Source organism: Elgaria multicarinata, chromosome 1 (genome assembly GCF_023053635.1).
Source record: "Elgaria multicarinata webbii isolate HBS135686 ecotype San Diego chromosome 1, rElgMul1.1.pri, whole genome shotgun sequence".
NCBI classification, from domain to species: Eukaryota; Metazoa; Chordata; class Lepidosauria; order Squamata; family Anguidae; genus Elgaria; species Elgaria multicarinata.
Window position 1 is genome coordinate 125,999,156 of NC_086171.1, and position 16,713 is coordinate 126,015,868.

Sequence of the window (16,713 nt, forward strand, 5' to 3'; positions counted from 1 at the left end):
CATGTCTCCCCTCAATCTTCTCTTCTCCAGGCTAAACATGCCCAGTTCTTTCAGTTTCTCCTCATAGGGCTTCGTTTCCAGACCTCTGATCATTCTCGTTGCCCTTCCTCTGAACACACTCCAGCTTGTCTGCATCCTTCTTAAAGCGTGATGCCCAGAACTGGACGCAATACTCAAGATGAGGCCTAACCAGGGCCGAATAGAGGGGAACCACTACCTTGCGCAATTTGGAAGCTATACTTCTATTAATGCAGCCCAAAATAGCACTTGCTTTTTTGCAGCCACATCATACTGTTGGCTTGTCTTGCTTTATTGTAGAATGTGAGTGATAGTTGATTGGAATATCTGTGGAAGGCTAGCTTTAGGACTTTGTTTAACTTCACTGGGAGTGTGGTACTACTAAATGAGAGCAGCATTTTCTGCAGTGTAGATCAGTGAATGAACAAATGATTCCCTGTGCTAAAGTTGTCTTGGACATTATTTTCATTGCTTTATGGTTCCATGGGAGTGTTTATCCTTAAGCAATGTAGTGCATGAGCCAAGCATTCATTCATTCATTTATTATATTTCTATACTGACCAATCACCAAAGCTCTCTGGCAGTTTACAAAGATTAAAAACCTTTAAAAACACATTAGAAAAATAATTTACGTAAAAAATGTTAACAAACAGCACACACAGGGACACACTTTTCTCAATCAGTTTTAACCATTCAACAATAAGAAAAGAGCTCATTATATGCTGCCAAATTCCTGGGAGAAGAGGATAGTCTTAACCTGGCCCAGAAAAGATAACAATGTTGGCACTAGGCGGGACTCATTGGAGAGATCGTTCCATAATTAGGAGCCGCCACAAAGAAGGCCCCTCTCCATTGTTGCCGCCTTCCAAGTCTCCCTGGGCATCTTAGATGTTGAACATCGTGCCAGGAGAGGCAATCCATCTGATATTGCAGTCCCGTAAAGCTTTGTAGGTCAAAACCATTAGCTTGAATCAGGTTCAGCTAATGCAAGCAGGCCAGAATCGATGTTATGTGTTTGGATCTTCTTGTTTCTGTTATGAGTCTGTCCACCGCATTTTGCATGAGCTTCAGCTTCTGAATGTCTTCAAAGGCAACCCCAGGTAGAGCGTTTTGCAGTAATCTTAAATTTACAGATCTTATTTACAGCAGCTTCTGCAATCTGTATTGTAACTCTTTGGGGACTAATGTTGACATTCTTGCTGCTGCAAAAGAGATCCATGCTATTCTGATTTGCATATTACATGGCTCATTGTGACTGGTAGGACTGAAATATTGGAGCGTTAACATGTGAATTGGCCTGTACTTGATTTAAATGGCTTGGCAGTTCCAATTAGAGCTTCTTATACTGAGGGAAGAATTAGCCTATTGTTGCAAGTTAGGCACATCTGCTGTAGACATCTAAACCAGCCAAGTGAATGAGCTCATGTAAATTGTCAATTAACTTTACTCCATAATAATGGACTCAAAACATTCCCTGCTGATTGCTGTTTCCTTTTGAATAGAAGCATGGCAGCAAGATGGTAGCTAATCCTTTGTGTGCTTTTAAGAGTGCAGCAAATCAGAGGTCTTGGGAGGATCTACATAACCAAAACACTTTCCTTTTTTAGGTTCGACCTGTTCGCAGGAGGAGACAGTAACATGAAGTATTAAATATGAAAATATTCTGGTGGGAGGCAGGGGTTACTGAGAAATAGCCAGTATTTATGGGAACCGAAAGGGAATCTTGCAAAATGTAATCCTGGTCCCAAGGGGTTTGTGGCATACTAAACTAATCAAGACCTTTACTAGGGAATCCTGTCCATATGGATGCCACTGGCTCAGTTCCCCCCCCCCCCCCCAAATAACACTTCCTTCCTATAGCCCCCTGCTTTACAGGCTGGATCTATTATAGCCTGTGTTCAACTGGAGTGAGCTTGTGCTTTAAATGCAGATGTCTCTTCTATTGGGGCAGGGGCACCAAGAAAGTGCAAGAAGCATTTGTTGCCTGCTTTGGGTGTACTGTAAGTGAAGAATGGAACTTTAAAGGGCAAACTTCCTGCTTTTACCCTTCCTTAGGACAGTTTTAACAGAGCTATCATTTTTAGCTCCAGGGGTTGAGTTTAGCTATTTACCACTTGGAAGGAAAGACTCCAGCAGTACGTCAGCTGTGTCAAGTGAATTCTTAAGTGTTGTTGGACACTCTAGTCAAATAGCATGTGTGCTATTTTGCCTTTCAGCTCCCTCCAGCCCTTCTGTTTCCAGCTCTTTCCCTTCCCGTTCTTGTGCTTTAGGACAGCAGAGAGAAGTCTAGTTTATTTATTATTATTATTTTACAATATTTATATACCGCTCCCCATTGAAAACTTCGGAGTGGTGTACAAGATAAAATAAAATAAAAACAGAATAAAACACTTTAAAATATATTTTAAAAGAAGCAAAATGTACAATGAACTGTGGCTGGTCGTTAAGGAAAGGCTTCCTGGAATAATGACGTTTTCAGGAGGCGCCGAAAGGAATACAAAGTTGGCGCCTGCCTGACCTCCAGAGGCGGGGAATTCCATAGGAGGGGGGCTACCACGCTGAAGGCTCTTCCCCTGGTGGACTCCAATCAGAGGATGGGTCTATGTGGAACCACCAAGAGCATATCCTCGGATGACCTCAGTGACTGGGCAGGTTGGTAGGGGAGAAGGCCCTCTCTCAGGTATCCTGGTCCCAAGTTGTTTGGAGCTTTGTACACAAGTACAAGAACCTTAAACCTGGCCTGGTAGCGAATAGGCAGCCAGTGCAGTTCCTCCAGCAAAGGAGTTACATGTTGGAAAGGGGCAGCTCCAGACAACAGCCGAGCTGCAGCATTCTGCACTAGCTCCAGCTTCCGGAGCAGCTTTAAGGGCAGCCCCACATAAAGTGCATTGCAGTAATCTAATCTTGAGGTTACGAATGCCTGTACCACCATAGCCAAACCCTTAGTGTTTCGTGGTACTTCATCCTTCATCTTTGCCCGATACCGCTGCCAACCCTTCCTGCAGTGTTCCCTTAGTAGCCTGCTGCCACCTCCTTACCATTGCTGAATGCTTTGCAGTTTCCTTGGATGGTCATTTGATCTTGAGCTCTCCTCGCATATCATCTGAAGTTTAGATCCCCTTTAATGCCTGCATGGAGCTGCCACTTCCCTCTGTCTTCTCACCCCATGCCAGGTTTCTGTGGCATGGCACCTCAGTCAGTAGCAGGCCACAGCTCAGACCAGCTTGCATACACATCAGGCCATTAGACCTATGCAAACTTAACTTGATATAGATAGGGCCATGTGTTAACGCTTTTAAAAAAGAGTTTTAGCACTGTGCTCAGGAAAGCTGAATTCTGCAACCTGCAGACATTAATGCAAATTGAGCGAATGTCCATTCTCTCCCCCCCCCCCCCCTATAATTCTGCACTTGCTAGTCATGGCAGGGGCAGAGACATTAGTGCACTCTTTTCAGTAATTGAAAATTACATTCACTATTTCTATGGCTTGTGAAACGTTAGCTGCCATTGTCCACACATTTTAAATTGCGTATTTGTAAAAATATGATGGAAGCTGGCATCCTCATATTCTGCACTCCCATTCAACAGCAGCTTTCCCCTTCCCCCGGATATAGGAAGTATTTAACCTTACTTTTGGAAGCAAGTGTGCTATTGGTTCTGCTATTTAATGTCTTACCAGCTTTTAAAAATTTTCTAGGCATATTCTTTAGTGGATCGTGAGGTTGGCTACTGCCAAGGAAGTGCTTTTATTGTTGGATTGCTTCTTATGCAGGTAGGTGAACAGTTTTTCATTAAAAGCATGAAGATGATGATGTTTTAGTAGCACAGGATATGTGAATTAGAACTCTTCTCTAGAATCTCATAGTTGGTCTTCACCACTGGCTTGATGTGCCTTTTTCTCATAATAATTAAGTGGTTTATATGTTGTTCTGACTTTGAGCCAGGGCTTAATTTGAGCCATCTCTGAGCTTTGCCATTTGTTTCTTTTCAGGGGCTAGGCCTTAGAATGTAAATGGTTATATATTGTTTCTTTGGTTGCTAAAAGAGAAAGCTCCAATCATAGCAAGTATTTTCCCCCCCAAGTACAACTTAAATTACATTCTACAGGGCTTTTCTAGAACCTAGGTTTTCTACATGACAAAATCGCTTGGGGAACTTAATATTGACCAAAGCTTTCTCATTTTAGTAACAAATGTTTCAGAAACTGGGGCTGATCTTGTAATATAAGTCTCCAGAGCAGATCGTAGCTGGGGTACACTGTTTTTCAGAAATGACCTGAATTTGGGGGTCATTGCAATGCTATAATGTGAACAAAATGGATATAGTTAGGTGCCCCTGGGCCCATCAAGCCATGAGGGCTTGAAAACCAAGACTTCTCTTTTTACTTCTTGCAATACTGCAATGAATATTTAGTGCTACAGACCAAAACAAGTTGTTAAAAACTAGGCAGCTTCATGTTTTCCAGAGGTACACTTGTATAACTCCTGTGACCATGTGGTGTTGGGAACGTCTTGGCGACTTTCAAAGTGCATATAATAATATAAGGGTATTAAGTGCTAACACTGGTCTCCTTCAAAATAGATGCCAGAAGAGGAAGCATTTTGCGTATTTGTTAAATTAATGCAAGATTATCGACTTCGAGAACTCTTCAAACCAAGTATGGCTGAGCTGGGCCTTTGTATGTATCAGTTCGAATTCATGATTCAGGTATATCTGAGATCTGTCATCCCTTGTATATTGTGTAGTTAATCATTTAAATTGCTTTTGGGGTTTTTGAAGCAGATATTTCCTCCTTTGTAAGCAGATTAGGAAACTAGATGGAAAGTCACAATTGGCAACACTTGCAAAAACAAATAATGTGTAGAGAAATGGCCAAAACATAGGTCCTGTGCCACAAGACAGCCTTCTCCAGCCTGGTCCCCTCCAGATGCTGTGGGCTTCAACTCCATCATCCCTAACCAGAATGACCAGTGATCAGGAATCCTGGGAGTTGTAGTCTGAAATATCAGTAGAGTGGCAGGTTTGGAAAGGTGCCCATAGGAGGAAGGGAGCTTCATCTACAGTCCCCTGATTTAACTAAGAAATGTGAACATTTTTGTCTCAGGTATGTTTTGCATACGACCTCATGTATCCATATTTGAATACTTTTAACAAGATAACATCAGTGCTTTACAGTCAGTTATAAGAAATTGCTAAATATTTCCTCCAGCAAACTTTGATAACTTGATGCAGTGAAATGCACAGCGATTTACTCTGTGTTACCTTGCATGATAACAGCTTGATCCTTGTGTGGCCTTCAGACCACATTCATCATATGCTTGATATAGATCTTTTTCTTTCTTTGATCGAAAGATAGATGGCACTGTTTAATGCAGAATCCTTTCAAGAGAATACTTCATAGAATATCTTTCTGAAAATCTTAACTAAAATAACCTCTTCACCAGGTAAAATGGTTTTTTGGTTCTCTTTCAGGAGCAGTTGCCAGAAATTTATGTGCACTTCCAAGCCCAGAGTTTCCATACGTCTATGTATGCATCATCATGGTTCTTAACTATTTTTCTTACATCTTTCCCACTACCAATCGCAACAAGAATATTTGATATATTTATGTCTGAGGTAAGCGATTTGCTAGTGCTGGTTTTCCACAGCCAAGTTCCATATTGGCCAAAGCAGCTACTATCAATGTAGTAGTTGCTTGGGTCATACTTGACATTTTATGTCTCAGTTAAAGCAGGTGGAGATCTCCATTTATATTAGAATGGATCTGTAGTACTGAAATAGTATCTGTTTTCCAGTGATCTTGGCAATGCAAATCCACACTGCATATTCTTTAAATACTAGATATTAGAAATACTCGTGTAAAATACTTGTCTTATTCCTAGGGTTTAGAAATTGTGTTTCGAGTTGGCGTAGCATTGCTCCAGATGAATCAAACTGAATTAATGCAACTTGATATGGAAGGAATGTTACAGGTAGGCTAAACGTTACATTAAAGTATAGATCTCTGGAAAGTTTGGCTATAATATCAGTATTAATCACTTGTTTGCTATGATTTTGTTTTTAGTACTTTCAGAAGGTCGTACCACATCAGTTTGACAGTGGGCCAGACAAGTTAATCCAAGCAGCTTACCAGGTCAAATACAATGCAAAAAAGATGAAGAAGTAGGTATTTAATTTTGTAAAAGCCGCCTCTTTATAGTATCGTTACAAAGAGGCAGAATCTTTAAATCACTTTTTGGACTTTATTTGCAAATTTTAGGTGGGCAAATTTTGGCCTTCCAGATATTGTTAGACCGCAACTCCCAGTAGCAATAGCCATAATAGTCAATAATGAGGGATGATAGAAGTTACTGTCCAATAATATCCGAAGGGCCTCAAATTGCCTATCCTTGCTTTAGTATGTGAATTTTGTTAAATATGCTTCATAGACAATGTCCACAGTTTCTGTGCTAATAATATTAACTAATCCAGCCTCCCCTAACGTGGTGCCCTCCAAACGTGTCGGATTGCAGCTTCCATAAGTCCCAGTCTTATGGGCGAGAGACTTTGTTTGAGCTGTCTGTCTATAGTTCAGTACTTTGGGACCATTTAGCTACCTACATTCATCACTCAAATAAACTTTTGGCCCAAGTGATAGGCCTATAAATCAGCATTTTTCTTAGGATGCTATTCAGTTCGTCGTGACCATTATTTTGATGTGAATTACTCAGAAATCATTGTGAACTTGATTGTGTCTCTGTGTTGTCTTCTCTTTAATACAATTTAATTCTTTGGATTTCCAGTTACCTTATGTGCAACATGCTTAATCGCTTGGGTCTTGGAACTCTGAGACAAGACAGCTTTTTCTTTTGTTGTTTTGGGCGTGCGGGGTGGAATCATTTCAGCCACATTGAGGACCTTTTGTGAAAGATCCATGACACCAAGAACTACTGTATGTGGGCTATACTCCAACACATCTGGAGGGCACCAGGTTGGGGAAAGTTGGACTAGTTTAACACACTTTTTAGGCAAAAAAAATCTGGGCTACAGATCTACAGTTAAGGGCTTTTGTATAAGAAACAATGTTTTATCAACCCTATCAATTAGCTAATCTTGTCACACACACTGTAGGTAAAACCTATATATAGAACTAGCCGAATAAAAGCAGTATGAGTTGATATGCGTTTGCTACTGGATTCGAAATAATATATCCGTTACTGAAGCATGAGCATTTCCTCTTATAAGGGCCACTTCACATTAAGTTTTACCTAAAAGGATATACATTTGTGTAGGAAGGAAAAGGTTGTGTGATCATTACACAAGTGTCCATTTTGCTAGGTGTATGCTGGTGAAGAACTGCTGCCAAATGTTGCCTTCCAATAAGTGTGTATGCAGCAAAATAGGCTCTTCTGCTGTCCTACCATGTCAGCGTGTTTGTGGTGGTTTCTATATCAGTTACTGGGGGTGTTGGTGTTGGTGTTGGGAGGGAGACATGGACCTGGTAAAGAATTCCAGAGAGTCGATCCCTTTTTACACTCTTACTATTTCAGGGTAGGGGAGAGGAAGATCGGTTTTAGTAAGTGCAAAATAACTCCCTCTAGGCAGCTGTACAAATGAATATCAACAATTAATCTGCATGTTACCTATTCTGTGAAGCACATACATACAACATGAAAAACAATTTGTAATGGCTTTCAATTTTTTTCAGGTTAGAAAAAGAATATACTACTATAAAAACCAAGGAAATGGAAGAACAAGTGGAAATTAAGGTAAGTAGATTATTTTTTGAGTGCAGTAATAGTTAAGAGTTTTAGTTAACGTATGTAATACGAAATCAGGTTCAAGGTGTTGTTTTTAACTTCATAGAATTATGCTAATTCAAAATGCAGTAGCTTTGAGAGCTAGTATGACATAATGTTCAAGAGTTGGACATCAGTTGCAGGGACCTAGGTTCAAAGCTCCACTCAACCACACTCACTGGATTGACCTTGGACCACAAGCTATGGCCATGTTCGGATGCCACGATAGTCAACAGCAGGTCAACTCATAGTTGGTTATTTTGCAGGTATTCCCCACACAATCAAAGAAATAACCAAGCGTGAGTTGGTTATAAGCAAGTGAGAATGGATTATTAATCCACGGTGCATTGACTAACTCGTCTCCTGCCCTCTCTCTTCGAAAGTATATTTCTGCCATCTTGAGTAGAGCAGCAGCAGCCACTTTGTCCGCTCTTGCCTAGCGACTCTGTAGCTGACAAAAATAACCAACCGTGCCCTCCACACGACACGGTAACCAACAGTGGTTTAAATAACCTACTCTGCATATCGTTGGTTATTTGCATGGATTATTTCGGCAAAATAACCCACCATTGTTTAAAAATATCCCACCACATGACACAATAACCCACCGTGGGTTAAATAACCCACGGTGGATTATTTAACCCATTGTGGGTTATCATGTCATCTGAACCCAGTCAGTCTCTCAGCCTAACCTTCCTCACCAGGGGTGTCTGTGGCTTTGAGCTCTTTGGAAGAAAGGCAGGATACAAATGTAATAAATGAATAAATAACAAACTCCTGTTGAAGCACATTTGTTTCTATTAGTACCATATTACATAGGAGTACCATATTAGTTTTCTGTAGTATATTGTCATTTATTATGGGAAGCTAGTATGTTGAAACTTTCAGCATTTCAAGACTACGTATAAAACAAAACTGTGGTCAAAATTAAATGTAGGAGGTTATGCTGTTCTTGGTGCCAGCCCTCCCCGCTCCTTATCCTTGACCTGCCCCGCTCCTTGAAATAACTAAACTATAAGCACATCTAAAATTGTGGTGGTTGGAAGTGTTGTAAATATTGTGTATTCCACAAATGTATTAACACCAATATGGTGTACTTGTACTTAAATCTGTAGTAGGTTTTAGCATGTATGTTAGCTTTGAATCAGTTGTACAAAATGTCATCTAGTAGAGCACATGTGGCACAAATGTCACAAAACAAAAGGATTGTGGTGGGGTGTAAATAAAAAGGAATAGGCATGCTTAGAATTTAGAAGAAGTAAACATGGTAGGATCAGGCTGTTAGTGGTTCTGCGCCATACCTTATAAATTTATGGATGATGATCCGAGTAGTAAATCAACAACAACAATTTTATTACAGTCAGTAGTCCATTCCAGCAAAAGTTACATACAAAAGGACTGAGTGTACAGTTAACTATTAAAAAGACAAGTAATCATAGAGGATCTAATAGAAATGGCCAAGTTCAAAAACTTGGCCAGTTGCTCAGTGATTGATTTGTCTGAGTTCCAAAGTAATAGGGACATTAGGAATTCAGTTGGGTGACCAGGAAAAGATTGTAAAATGGGGTTCATCCGAGTAATAATAGTAGTAATAATAATAATTGGCTTTGTGTCAAGTAACTTCAGCAGGCCTTGGAACATATCTCCCCCACCCAGGCTTATTTCCCCCTTGCTTTTTAAAAACTTTGTAAACTACCCGCTTTCCAGAGTTAAATATTTAATTTCTCAATTTAAGAGCCTTTACAGTATGGTTTGCTTTTCAGAGATTACGAACAGAAAACCGACTCTTAAAACAACGCATTGAAACACTAGAAAAAGTAAGTGTCCTAGTAATTCAATCCTGTCTTCATTGATTACATATTTTCTATTAGTAGTGCAATTCTGAGTAACTGCACTGGCTTGGAAACAATGCTGCTAACAAGTGCTTATGGCAGAGATGTCATGATGCTTCATAATTAGACAAAGAGTTTATGACCACCTGCTATGCTTCGGCTATTGGGCAGTATAAAAATGTAATAAATAAATAAATAAACTTAATAAATGAGTACAGCAAAGAGTGCTGTGGCATGTTAAGGTCTAACAGTTTTATTGGGGCATAAGCTCTTGGGTTTTTGAAAATACAGGAAGACCTTAACGTTGGAATATCTACAGAATGAACTTTTGATGGAAGGTCAGTGACCTCAAACAATCTTCTTGTTGAAAGGAAACCAAGACAAAGCCAACTTGTTCCAGCTGTGCATTAACCAGAGACTAATTAGCAAAGTATCCCTGTTCTGCCAGTTGCAATTTCATATTATTGTGGTTCACATCATAACCATGCAATGCACTGAGAAATTAAGTTAAGTGTCTAAAATAAATGTGCCCTCTGAATAGCCACAGACTGGTCTTTCAAAGTGTGAGATGCCTGCAGAGAACTTTCTTTATTTCCTACTTTGGATTAAACTCATGATGCAAACTAAAACACAAGCACAGCTTTCTCGCAGCTTTCTTCTCTAGTTCAGTTACAATGACTATAAATTGAGGGGCCTCATTCTTAATTAAGGTTAAAGCAGGTACCCATAAAAGATTGTGTTGGATGAGGAAAGGTGCTTAATTTGGATCACGTTTCCCCCCCCCCCCCCCCGAGCAATTTGGGAGCAGAACATCCACCCTTCTCTCTTCTCCACAGAAGAGCTGTGAATGGGGGCTTAGTTGCCATCTTGCTGTAGTTCTATCAAATTCCAAATATCAACAATTCCTCAGATGTTCCAAGAATAACATCCTTCTGGAAGAGCCTTGCTTTTTTCTCTCTAGCAGCTAGAGCCACTACAGGCTTCCCTCTTATTTTAAGCATACGGACACTAGTAATTGGGGGTTGGGGGAGTGGATGCAAGGAGGACAACATTGGACAAGCTGCTAACAGATGAAACCGTCATCTTGAACAGGAAATTATGTCATATGTTAAGTACTTATTTTTACATTTCAGAATAACCGGCAAAGGTTTATAAACTGCTGAGTACCAACTAGTTTTATTATCTTTTTTTAAAAAAAAAAAATCAAGTGTTGATAGATTGTATATGCTTCTACTGAATGTTTTTATTTGAATACTTGCAGATGTACCATTTGAAACAAAAATTGAACTGTGGTTGTACTTAGGAGCATTGTATGATTTTGCAGGGAGATTCTTTTTGAGAAATCCTCCATTTTTCCAATGTGTTGAAAATATTGCCAAATATATTCGTGATATGAAATCTTCAGTGGTGGGAAAACAGTCTGGAAAGTTGCCCTGTCCTTGGGATGACCTTTTGCCAAGGGAAGAGCTTGAGTCCCACTGCCCATATTGGCCTTGCATTAATAAAGATCATCAAGCCTAAGGCAAATGCTACTTTTCTAGCACGTTTCCTAATCCTTCAACCGTGCTGCTTTGCAAGACCCACCACCATGATTGTAACATAATTTACTAAGGTTTTACCTTGTCCTTTTTCCTAATAGGGAGGGGCAGGTAGGGGAATTGGAGGACCCATTCTGAGATCCTGTTCTTTGCCTCTGTAGAGGAGAATACAATTCTTCCAATACCTAGAGAAGATTGGGGTAATATTTTCTTCCCATACGCTTAGCAAGATGGCTGTATGCTTTTCCATATGCCTCTAAGTTCCAGAATCTATATAAGAATACGTTAGTAAAACACTTAAGACTCAAACTCTACCAGACCGATTTTGCTCATTGTTTTTAAACTGAAGCTTGAGCAGTGAAGGCATGTAGAAAATTTTGAAACTTTATAAAATTCAAAACTTGAGCTTTAACACCAAAGAATATGTTTATTTGCTCTGCACCAAACAGTCTCCTATTGCTCTTTGGTTCAGTGCCGGTTTATTTGCTCCACGCCAAATAGCACCTGATCTGACTTGTGTTTTCAATATGAAACTTAATGAAATGCTAAATGATCTTTTTTTAAAAAACATCTTTGTTGTTTTCACTTTTGCTAGTTTATTTGAGTACCAGACAGATTTTGCTCATTTTTTGTTTGGTTTGACCTTTGAAAAAAGCGATTTTGTGTAGCAGACAGATTAAACTATTTTTTGTTTTTGTTTTTTCAGACTACTAGCCCCTGTTTCAACATGGGGTTTACACTAGTAATAAAGAGTGGTTCTCAAACAAAATTAATCTTGATGGCTTTTCCACTGCCCAAGAAACTGTGGTTGTCAACTGATACAGATGATGGAAAAATCTAGTTCAATCTGACCTAGTCCTCCTGCCTTAATAATTCATGCTATGTTCAAATATTAGAAGCAGTTAACAGTTTCTAAAGTAATCAGAATCTTGACATATTCTTGAACTATTTCTATTGCTGTGTCTCTGAATGGTCTCTGATTTGGAAGATCTCTTAGTTGTTAAGAACTGTTGGGTTTTCCAAAACAACTTCTTTGTTCCAGATATCAACTGTTTTCTATAGGTTCTACGAACTGTTTCTCCTTCTATTCCAATCCACACAGCAAAGAAATGGCACAATTTAGATGTATGAAAAACCCTAAAGGCATTCAAAGAAAACAAAAATCTTCCTGCAAGAAGACAGCCTTACTAATGTGTATCTTGGAGAACATTAAGCTTTCAGTATCATGACATGCTTGTGTAGGCTTTTTGAAACACATCCTCACTTTAGGAAAGCTTGCTGGGTGATGAGCACATGAGCCGTTTAAAAGAGTCCTTTCATAGGTGTTAAGCTTTCCTTAAAGAATTCAGGAATCCTAGGTTGTATCTTGATTTAAGAACTCCCTAGATGGCAGTAAATTTCTACACCCAAATGGCTTTCTTATGATTTTTTTTGTCATACCTTCAATAACTTCTTCTTTGGCTGATCATATGACAATACACTAATCTTTCCCCTTAAGCTTTGGATTGCTTGTTCCCACTCATCGTACTAAAGGATACACTATCCATCCTGTATCTAGTGGATGCTGATAGGATTCCTGTTTCTAGTTCTTATTTCTAGCTCTTCAGCCTTCTTTGGCTTTTTTTTTAAACAAGATTTGCCATAACCACCTAGTTTTTAGAAATTACAACTAGCAGATGTTTTAATTTTTGACCTAATTTTTTTCTTCCCTGTCTGGGGAAGGAGATGTGGCCCTTCTTATCATGAAATTAATCCCTTTTATCAATATGTATCCTGGGTTCTAAGGGGACAGGAGGACTCTTATGTCATAAACTAGAAGCAGAAAAGTAAGATGGAAATTCTGTTCTTAACTATGAGTTCAAATTCAACGTGAGGATAGTTTCAGCTCAGCTCTGTCCTTGATCCTTGAAGGAAACATTTGCATGTGGAGATCTTGACAGGCTTTGCCTTGGGTTTGTGGATTTAGGGGAGGTGGGGGATAACTGGTGTGTTCATGGGTTAAGGTGGGCCTCTCTGGAGTCAAAACTGCCTGAATGATTGGATTGTACTGAAAGCTCTTTACTGTTGAGCAGGAAAAGCTTAAATGGTAAAAGGGCAAACAGAATTACTGCTAAAGGTAGCGGAAATTAGCTCTCATTTAATTTCCATATTTCAACTGCTCTTCACGCCTGACATTTTGCATCACTGGACTCCTGCCTCTTAAATGCACAAATGGTTCTGCCCTCCTTGATTAGCTGAATTTTCTAAGTGTGCCCAAATTATACCTCCTTTCAATTCATAGCACTTTGATCAAATGAGTTCTGCATGAAATTATACAGTTCTCCATGCAATCCACTGCCAACTGAAAATTAGACAGCTTTTCATCCTTTAAATAAGTACTGTTGAAATTGGAATGCTCCTTTAAAAAAATGTTCCCCAATGATGCTGAAACATTTGGCTGTTAAAAGGTATCACCTTGACTGTTCTAAAATATATACTTGAAATTTATTGTGTATGGAAAGTAGGTAGAATTTGGCCATAATTCTCTACTCTTGATTTTGTTACTTTGTTTTGTTTTCCTTTTTCTCTTATTCCTGTCTGAATTTTTTCCTTTTTGTAGGAAAGTGCTTCCTTGGCAGATAGATTGATACAGGTATACTTCTTTAGTATTTCATCCTAAAACTTGTTTCCCACTCTGAAAAAACAGCTTTCTGTTTTTAATGCATGTTTAATTTACATGCGTTTTCAAAGCGAAGCATCTATATTCTAGTTTATTGAATAATATTTAGACACACGCCTGCACGCTACTTCTAATGACATCTGAAATTCCTAATAATTGGTGGGCTCTAATTTTGTTTCAGCACTAATTCTATAGATTACTACAAACTCGTAACAGATGTGCATGCACAATGGAGTAATAAATGCATGAACAGAGTTCTACTGAATGCAAGTACACAATTGACCTTGCTTAGGGATGCTAAATATTTTAATGTAATGCAGTACTAAACTGCTTTACTTCACTAAATGTACACACTGGCTGTAACAATTCTGTGATGATTTGCAAGACATTTAACCATATGGCAGAATAAATATGTAAAACTCTCGATCTTCCCTGGATCGGTCCTCCAATTGCTTTAAAAAGAAAATTATGTCCTAAGGGACAAGTGACAAGGGCCCAGGAGGCTGAGGAAAACTACCTTATAAAACGGGAGCTGGCCACCATCAAACAGCAGAGTGATGAGGCCATGACTAAACTGGAGCAAGCTGAGAATACCATCAGAGAGCTCCAGCAGACGCCGCAAAGGGTAAGGCATCTGGTAGCACCTTAATCTCTCTCCTCTTTCTCATTCACGTGTTGTGTTTATTTCTGTTAGTCATGGCATGATTCTGTCCTTCCAAATATATTGGGTTTTGTAATATGTGCATTAATAAAAAGTAGATTAAAAATTGGATTAGCTGAATCATTAGATGAAAATTGTTTGCAGTATCCAACAGGGTCACTCCACCTCTGCTGGTTCTGTTGCATTTGCGGGAGTGATTGCTTTTCAAGGGGTTTTCGTGCTTCAAAAATAACCCCAAGCCCCGTTGTGCAATCAGTTGCTCACGCAAGCACACAGGGACAATAGGATAGTACCCATGGTAACCACATTTACTAAGAAGCAAATCATGTTGATTTCAGTGCGTTGACTCAAGTACATGTATTTAGGATCGCATATGGTGTTTGTGGTTAAGCAAATGTGTTGTGTAAATATAGGATGCTTGGATTTCTCCTCCTGTCGTATATATATCTCCGCCTCTCTCTTCCCTCTCACTTTCTCTCTCTCTCTCTCTCTCTCTCACTCACACACACACACACACACATGTGCACATGGACTGGATGTTGGTCAAGTTTAAAAAGCAGTTTGGGGCTGGCACAAGCACTTCACTATTCGTGGCAAATTGGAGATTGTTCCATTGTTGACCTAATCTGTTGTACCTAAACAGACTCAGACGTTCAGAAACGTTCTTGTAATTGCTTCCTTTGAAATTGATCAAACTTATATAAGTGTAACCAGCCCACATTTACATTTATTTTGATTTACAAGTTGTGCCAAAAGAAGACTACAGTTGTTTTGAATCCTGATATCCTGAGATTAGTTTATGTAGTTGGGAAATCTATACGTTTCAATCAGATGTGAAAATAATTGGCTTTCTGAGTGAGGAAGTACTTAATATCCAATTCAGCAGAAAGTTGGGGATTCTAGGCTTCCCTAAATGAGAAAGTAGCTTTTAAACTCCACCAGAATTGGAGCAATCAGGTTGGCATTACTGTGGTTTAACAAACAAAGTATTTGTACATTCAGCAATCTATAAAACTTACATGGGCAATCACACTTCTTTATAGGATACAATCACTTTTTTTTGTATCCAGTAATAGCCAACTTGCAATCCTGAAATTGAAGCAATATCTTTAAAATCATCCAATGCTTCAGGAGATTCAGCAGTTGTGGCTCCTGTCTGCTTTTGCCCTGGTTTGTTCACCAATCCCACCCACCCATTTCCTACTGTAATCAACAGGACTCCTAAATGTGCCCTATAACAGGCAGGAGAAGCATATGAGAGGACTAAAGAAAAACCATATGTGAGCATCTGTACTTCTTGATCCTCCTGCTGCATGGGAGGATTTAAAGGCATAATGCCAGTCTTTTGAGTTGCAGCCTTGCAAGCTTACTTCAAATATCTTCAACAGATACTCATTCCTCCAGTTCTAATACTCACTGCAGCCATGTGTGATAGAATCTAGGTCAGCCTTCCCCAACCTGGTGTCCTCCAGATGTGCTGCACTACAACTTCCATGATCCCCAGCCAGGGCACCAGGTTGGGGAAGGCTAATCTAGGCAATACTTATACCTATCCCACAGGTACAATACATGTTGAAAGTTTTTTTCAAGCAAAGCTAGGGGAGCACTGGAGGGAAGAATGTAATCCACACATTCTTTTACAAGTACAGAACATGGCTCTGCTGGGCTAAATGAAGTAGCATGTGGAGAGGATGAAACTGACATGGATATTTACAATATGCCTCTCTGGGGCAACGCAGTGAACAGGCAGATGTGGGATCCTGTGCCATTATGCAAGATTACCAATTTTTTGTGTGTGTGTGTGTGTGTGTGTATGTGTATGCACCATTTGCACCAATTTCAAGATCCTTCCCTAAAAAAAAAAAAAAGTGCAAATTGTTGCAATTAAATTAAAAAATGAAAACCCCACCGGATCAACTCACTCCTGATCGACTTGATGCTAGTGGAGGGAAACAGAGCAAAATCCTCAAGGGCCAAACTGGAAAAATCAGTTGAGTAAAAATTAATTTTCACACATCCGTAGAAAAAGCAGTTTCAGCTCTTATGTGCTTGTACTAGAGTTATTGTTCACATGCACTTTAAGAGCTGGACCAAATCCAAACATAGATTTTTTTGACCATCTACATATTTACAAACATTATTCTGGGTACATTAACATCAGGTAAAGGTTGCAAAGTGATATCATATCATGACACGGATGTTAGTGTTTTAGTGGTCATTTGCTCTT

The 16,713-nt window shown here is 39.4% G+C and overlaps 1 protein-coding gene across 4 annotated transcripts in view; it reads left to right on the plus strand.

Annotated features, from left to right (window-relative positions):
- EVI5 (ecotropic viral integration site 5) overlaps positions 1 to 16,713 on the plus strand; it is a 75,614-nt gene that overhangs the window by 22,595 nt on the left and 36,306 nt on the right. For 3 of the 4 annotated variants that reach the window (XM_063136330.1, XM_063136338.1, XM_063136355.1), the window contains 9 exons: positions 3,716 to 3,790; positions 4,600 to 4,725; positions 5,491 to 5,634; positions 5,901 to 5,990; positions 6,083 to 6,180; positions 7,706 to 7,766; positions 9,560 to 9,613; positions 13,766 to 13,798; positions 14,304 to 14,450. In XM_063136330.1, the coding sequence (XP_062992400.1) occupies positions 3,716 to 3,790; positions 4,600 to 4,725; positions 5,491 to 5,634; positions 5,901 to 5,990; positions 6,083 to 6,180; positions 7,706 to 7,766; positions 9,560 to 9,613; positions 13,766 to 13,798; positions 14,304 to 14,450 (828 nt within the window). The remainder of the gene's footprint in view (positions 1 to 3,715; positions 3,791 to 4,599; positions 4,726 to 5,490; positions 5,635 to 5,900; positions 5,991 to 6,082; positions 6,181 to 7,705; positions 7,767 to 9,559; positions 9,614 to 13,765; positions 13,799 to 14,303; positions 14,451 to 16,713) is intronic. The other variant, XM_063136346.1, reaches the window with a different exon arrangement.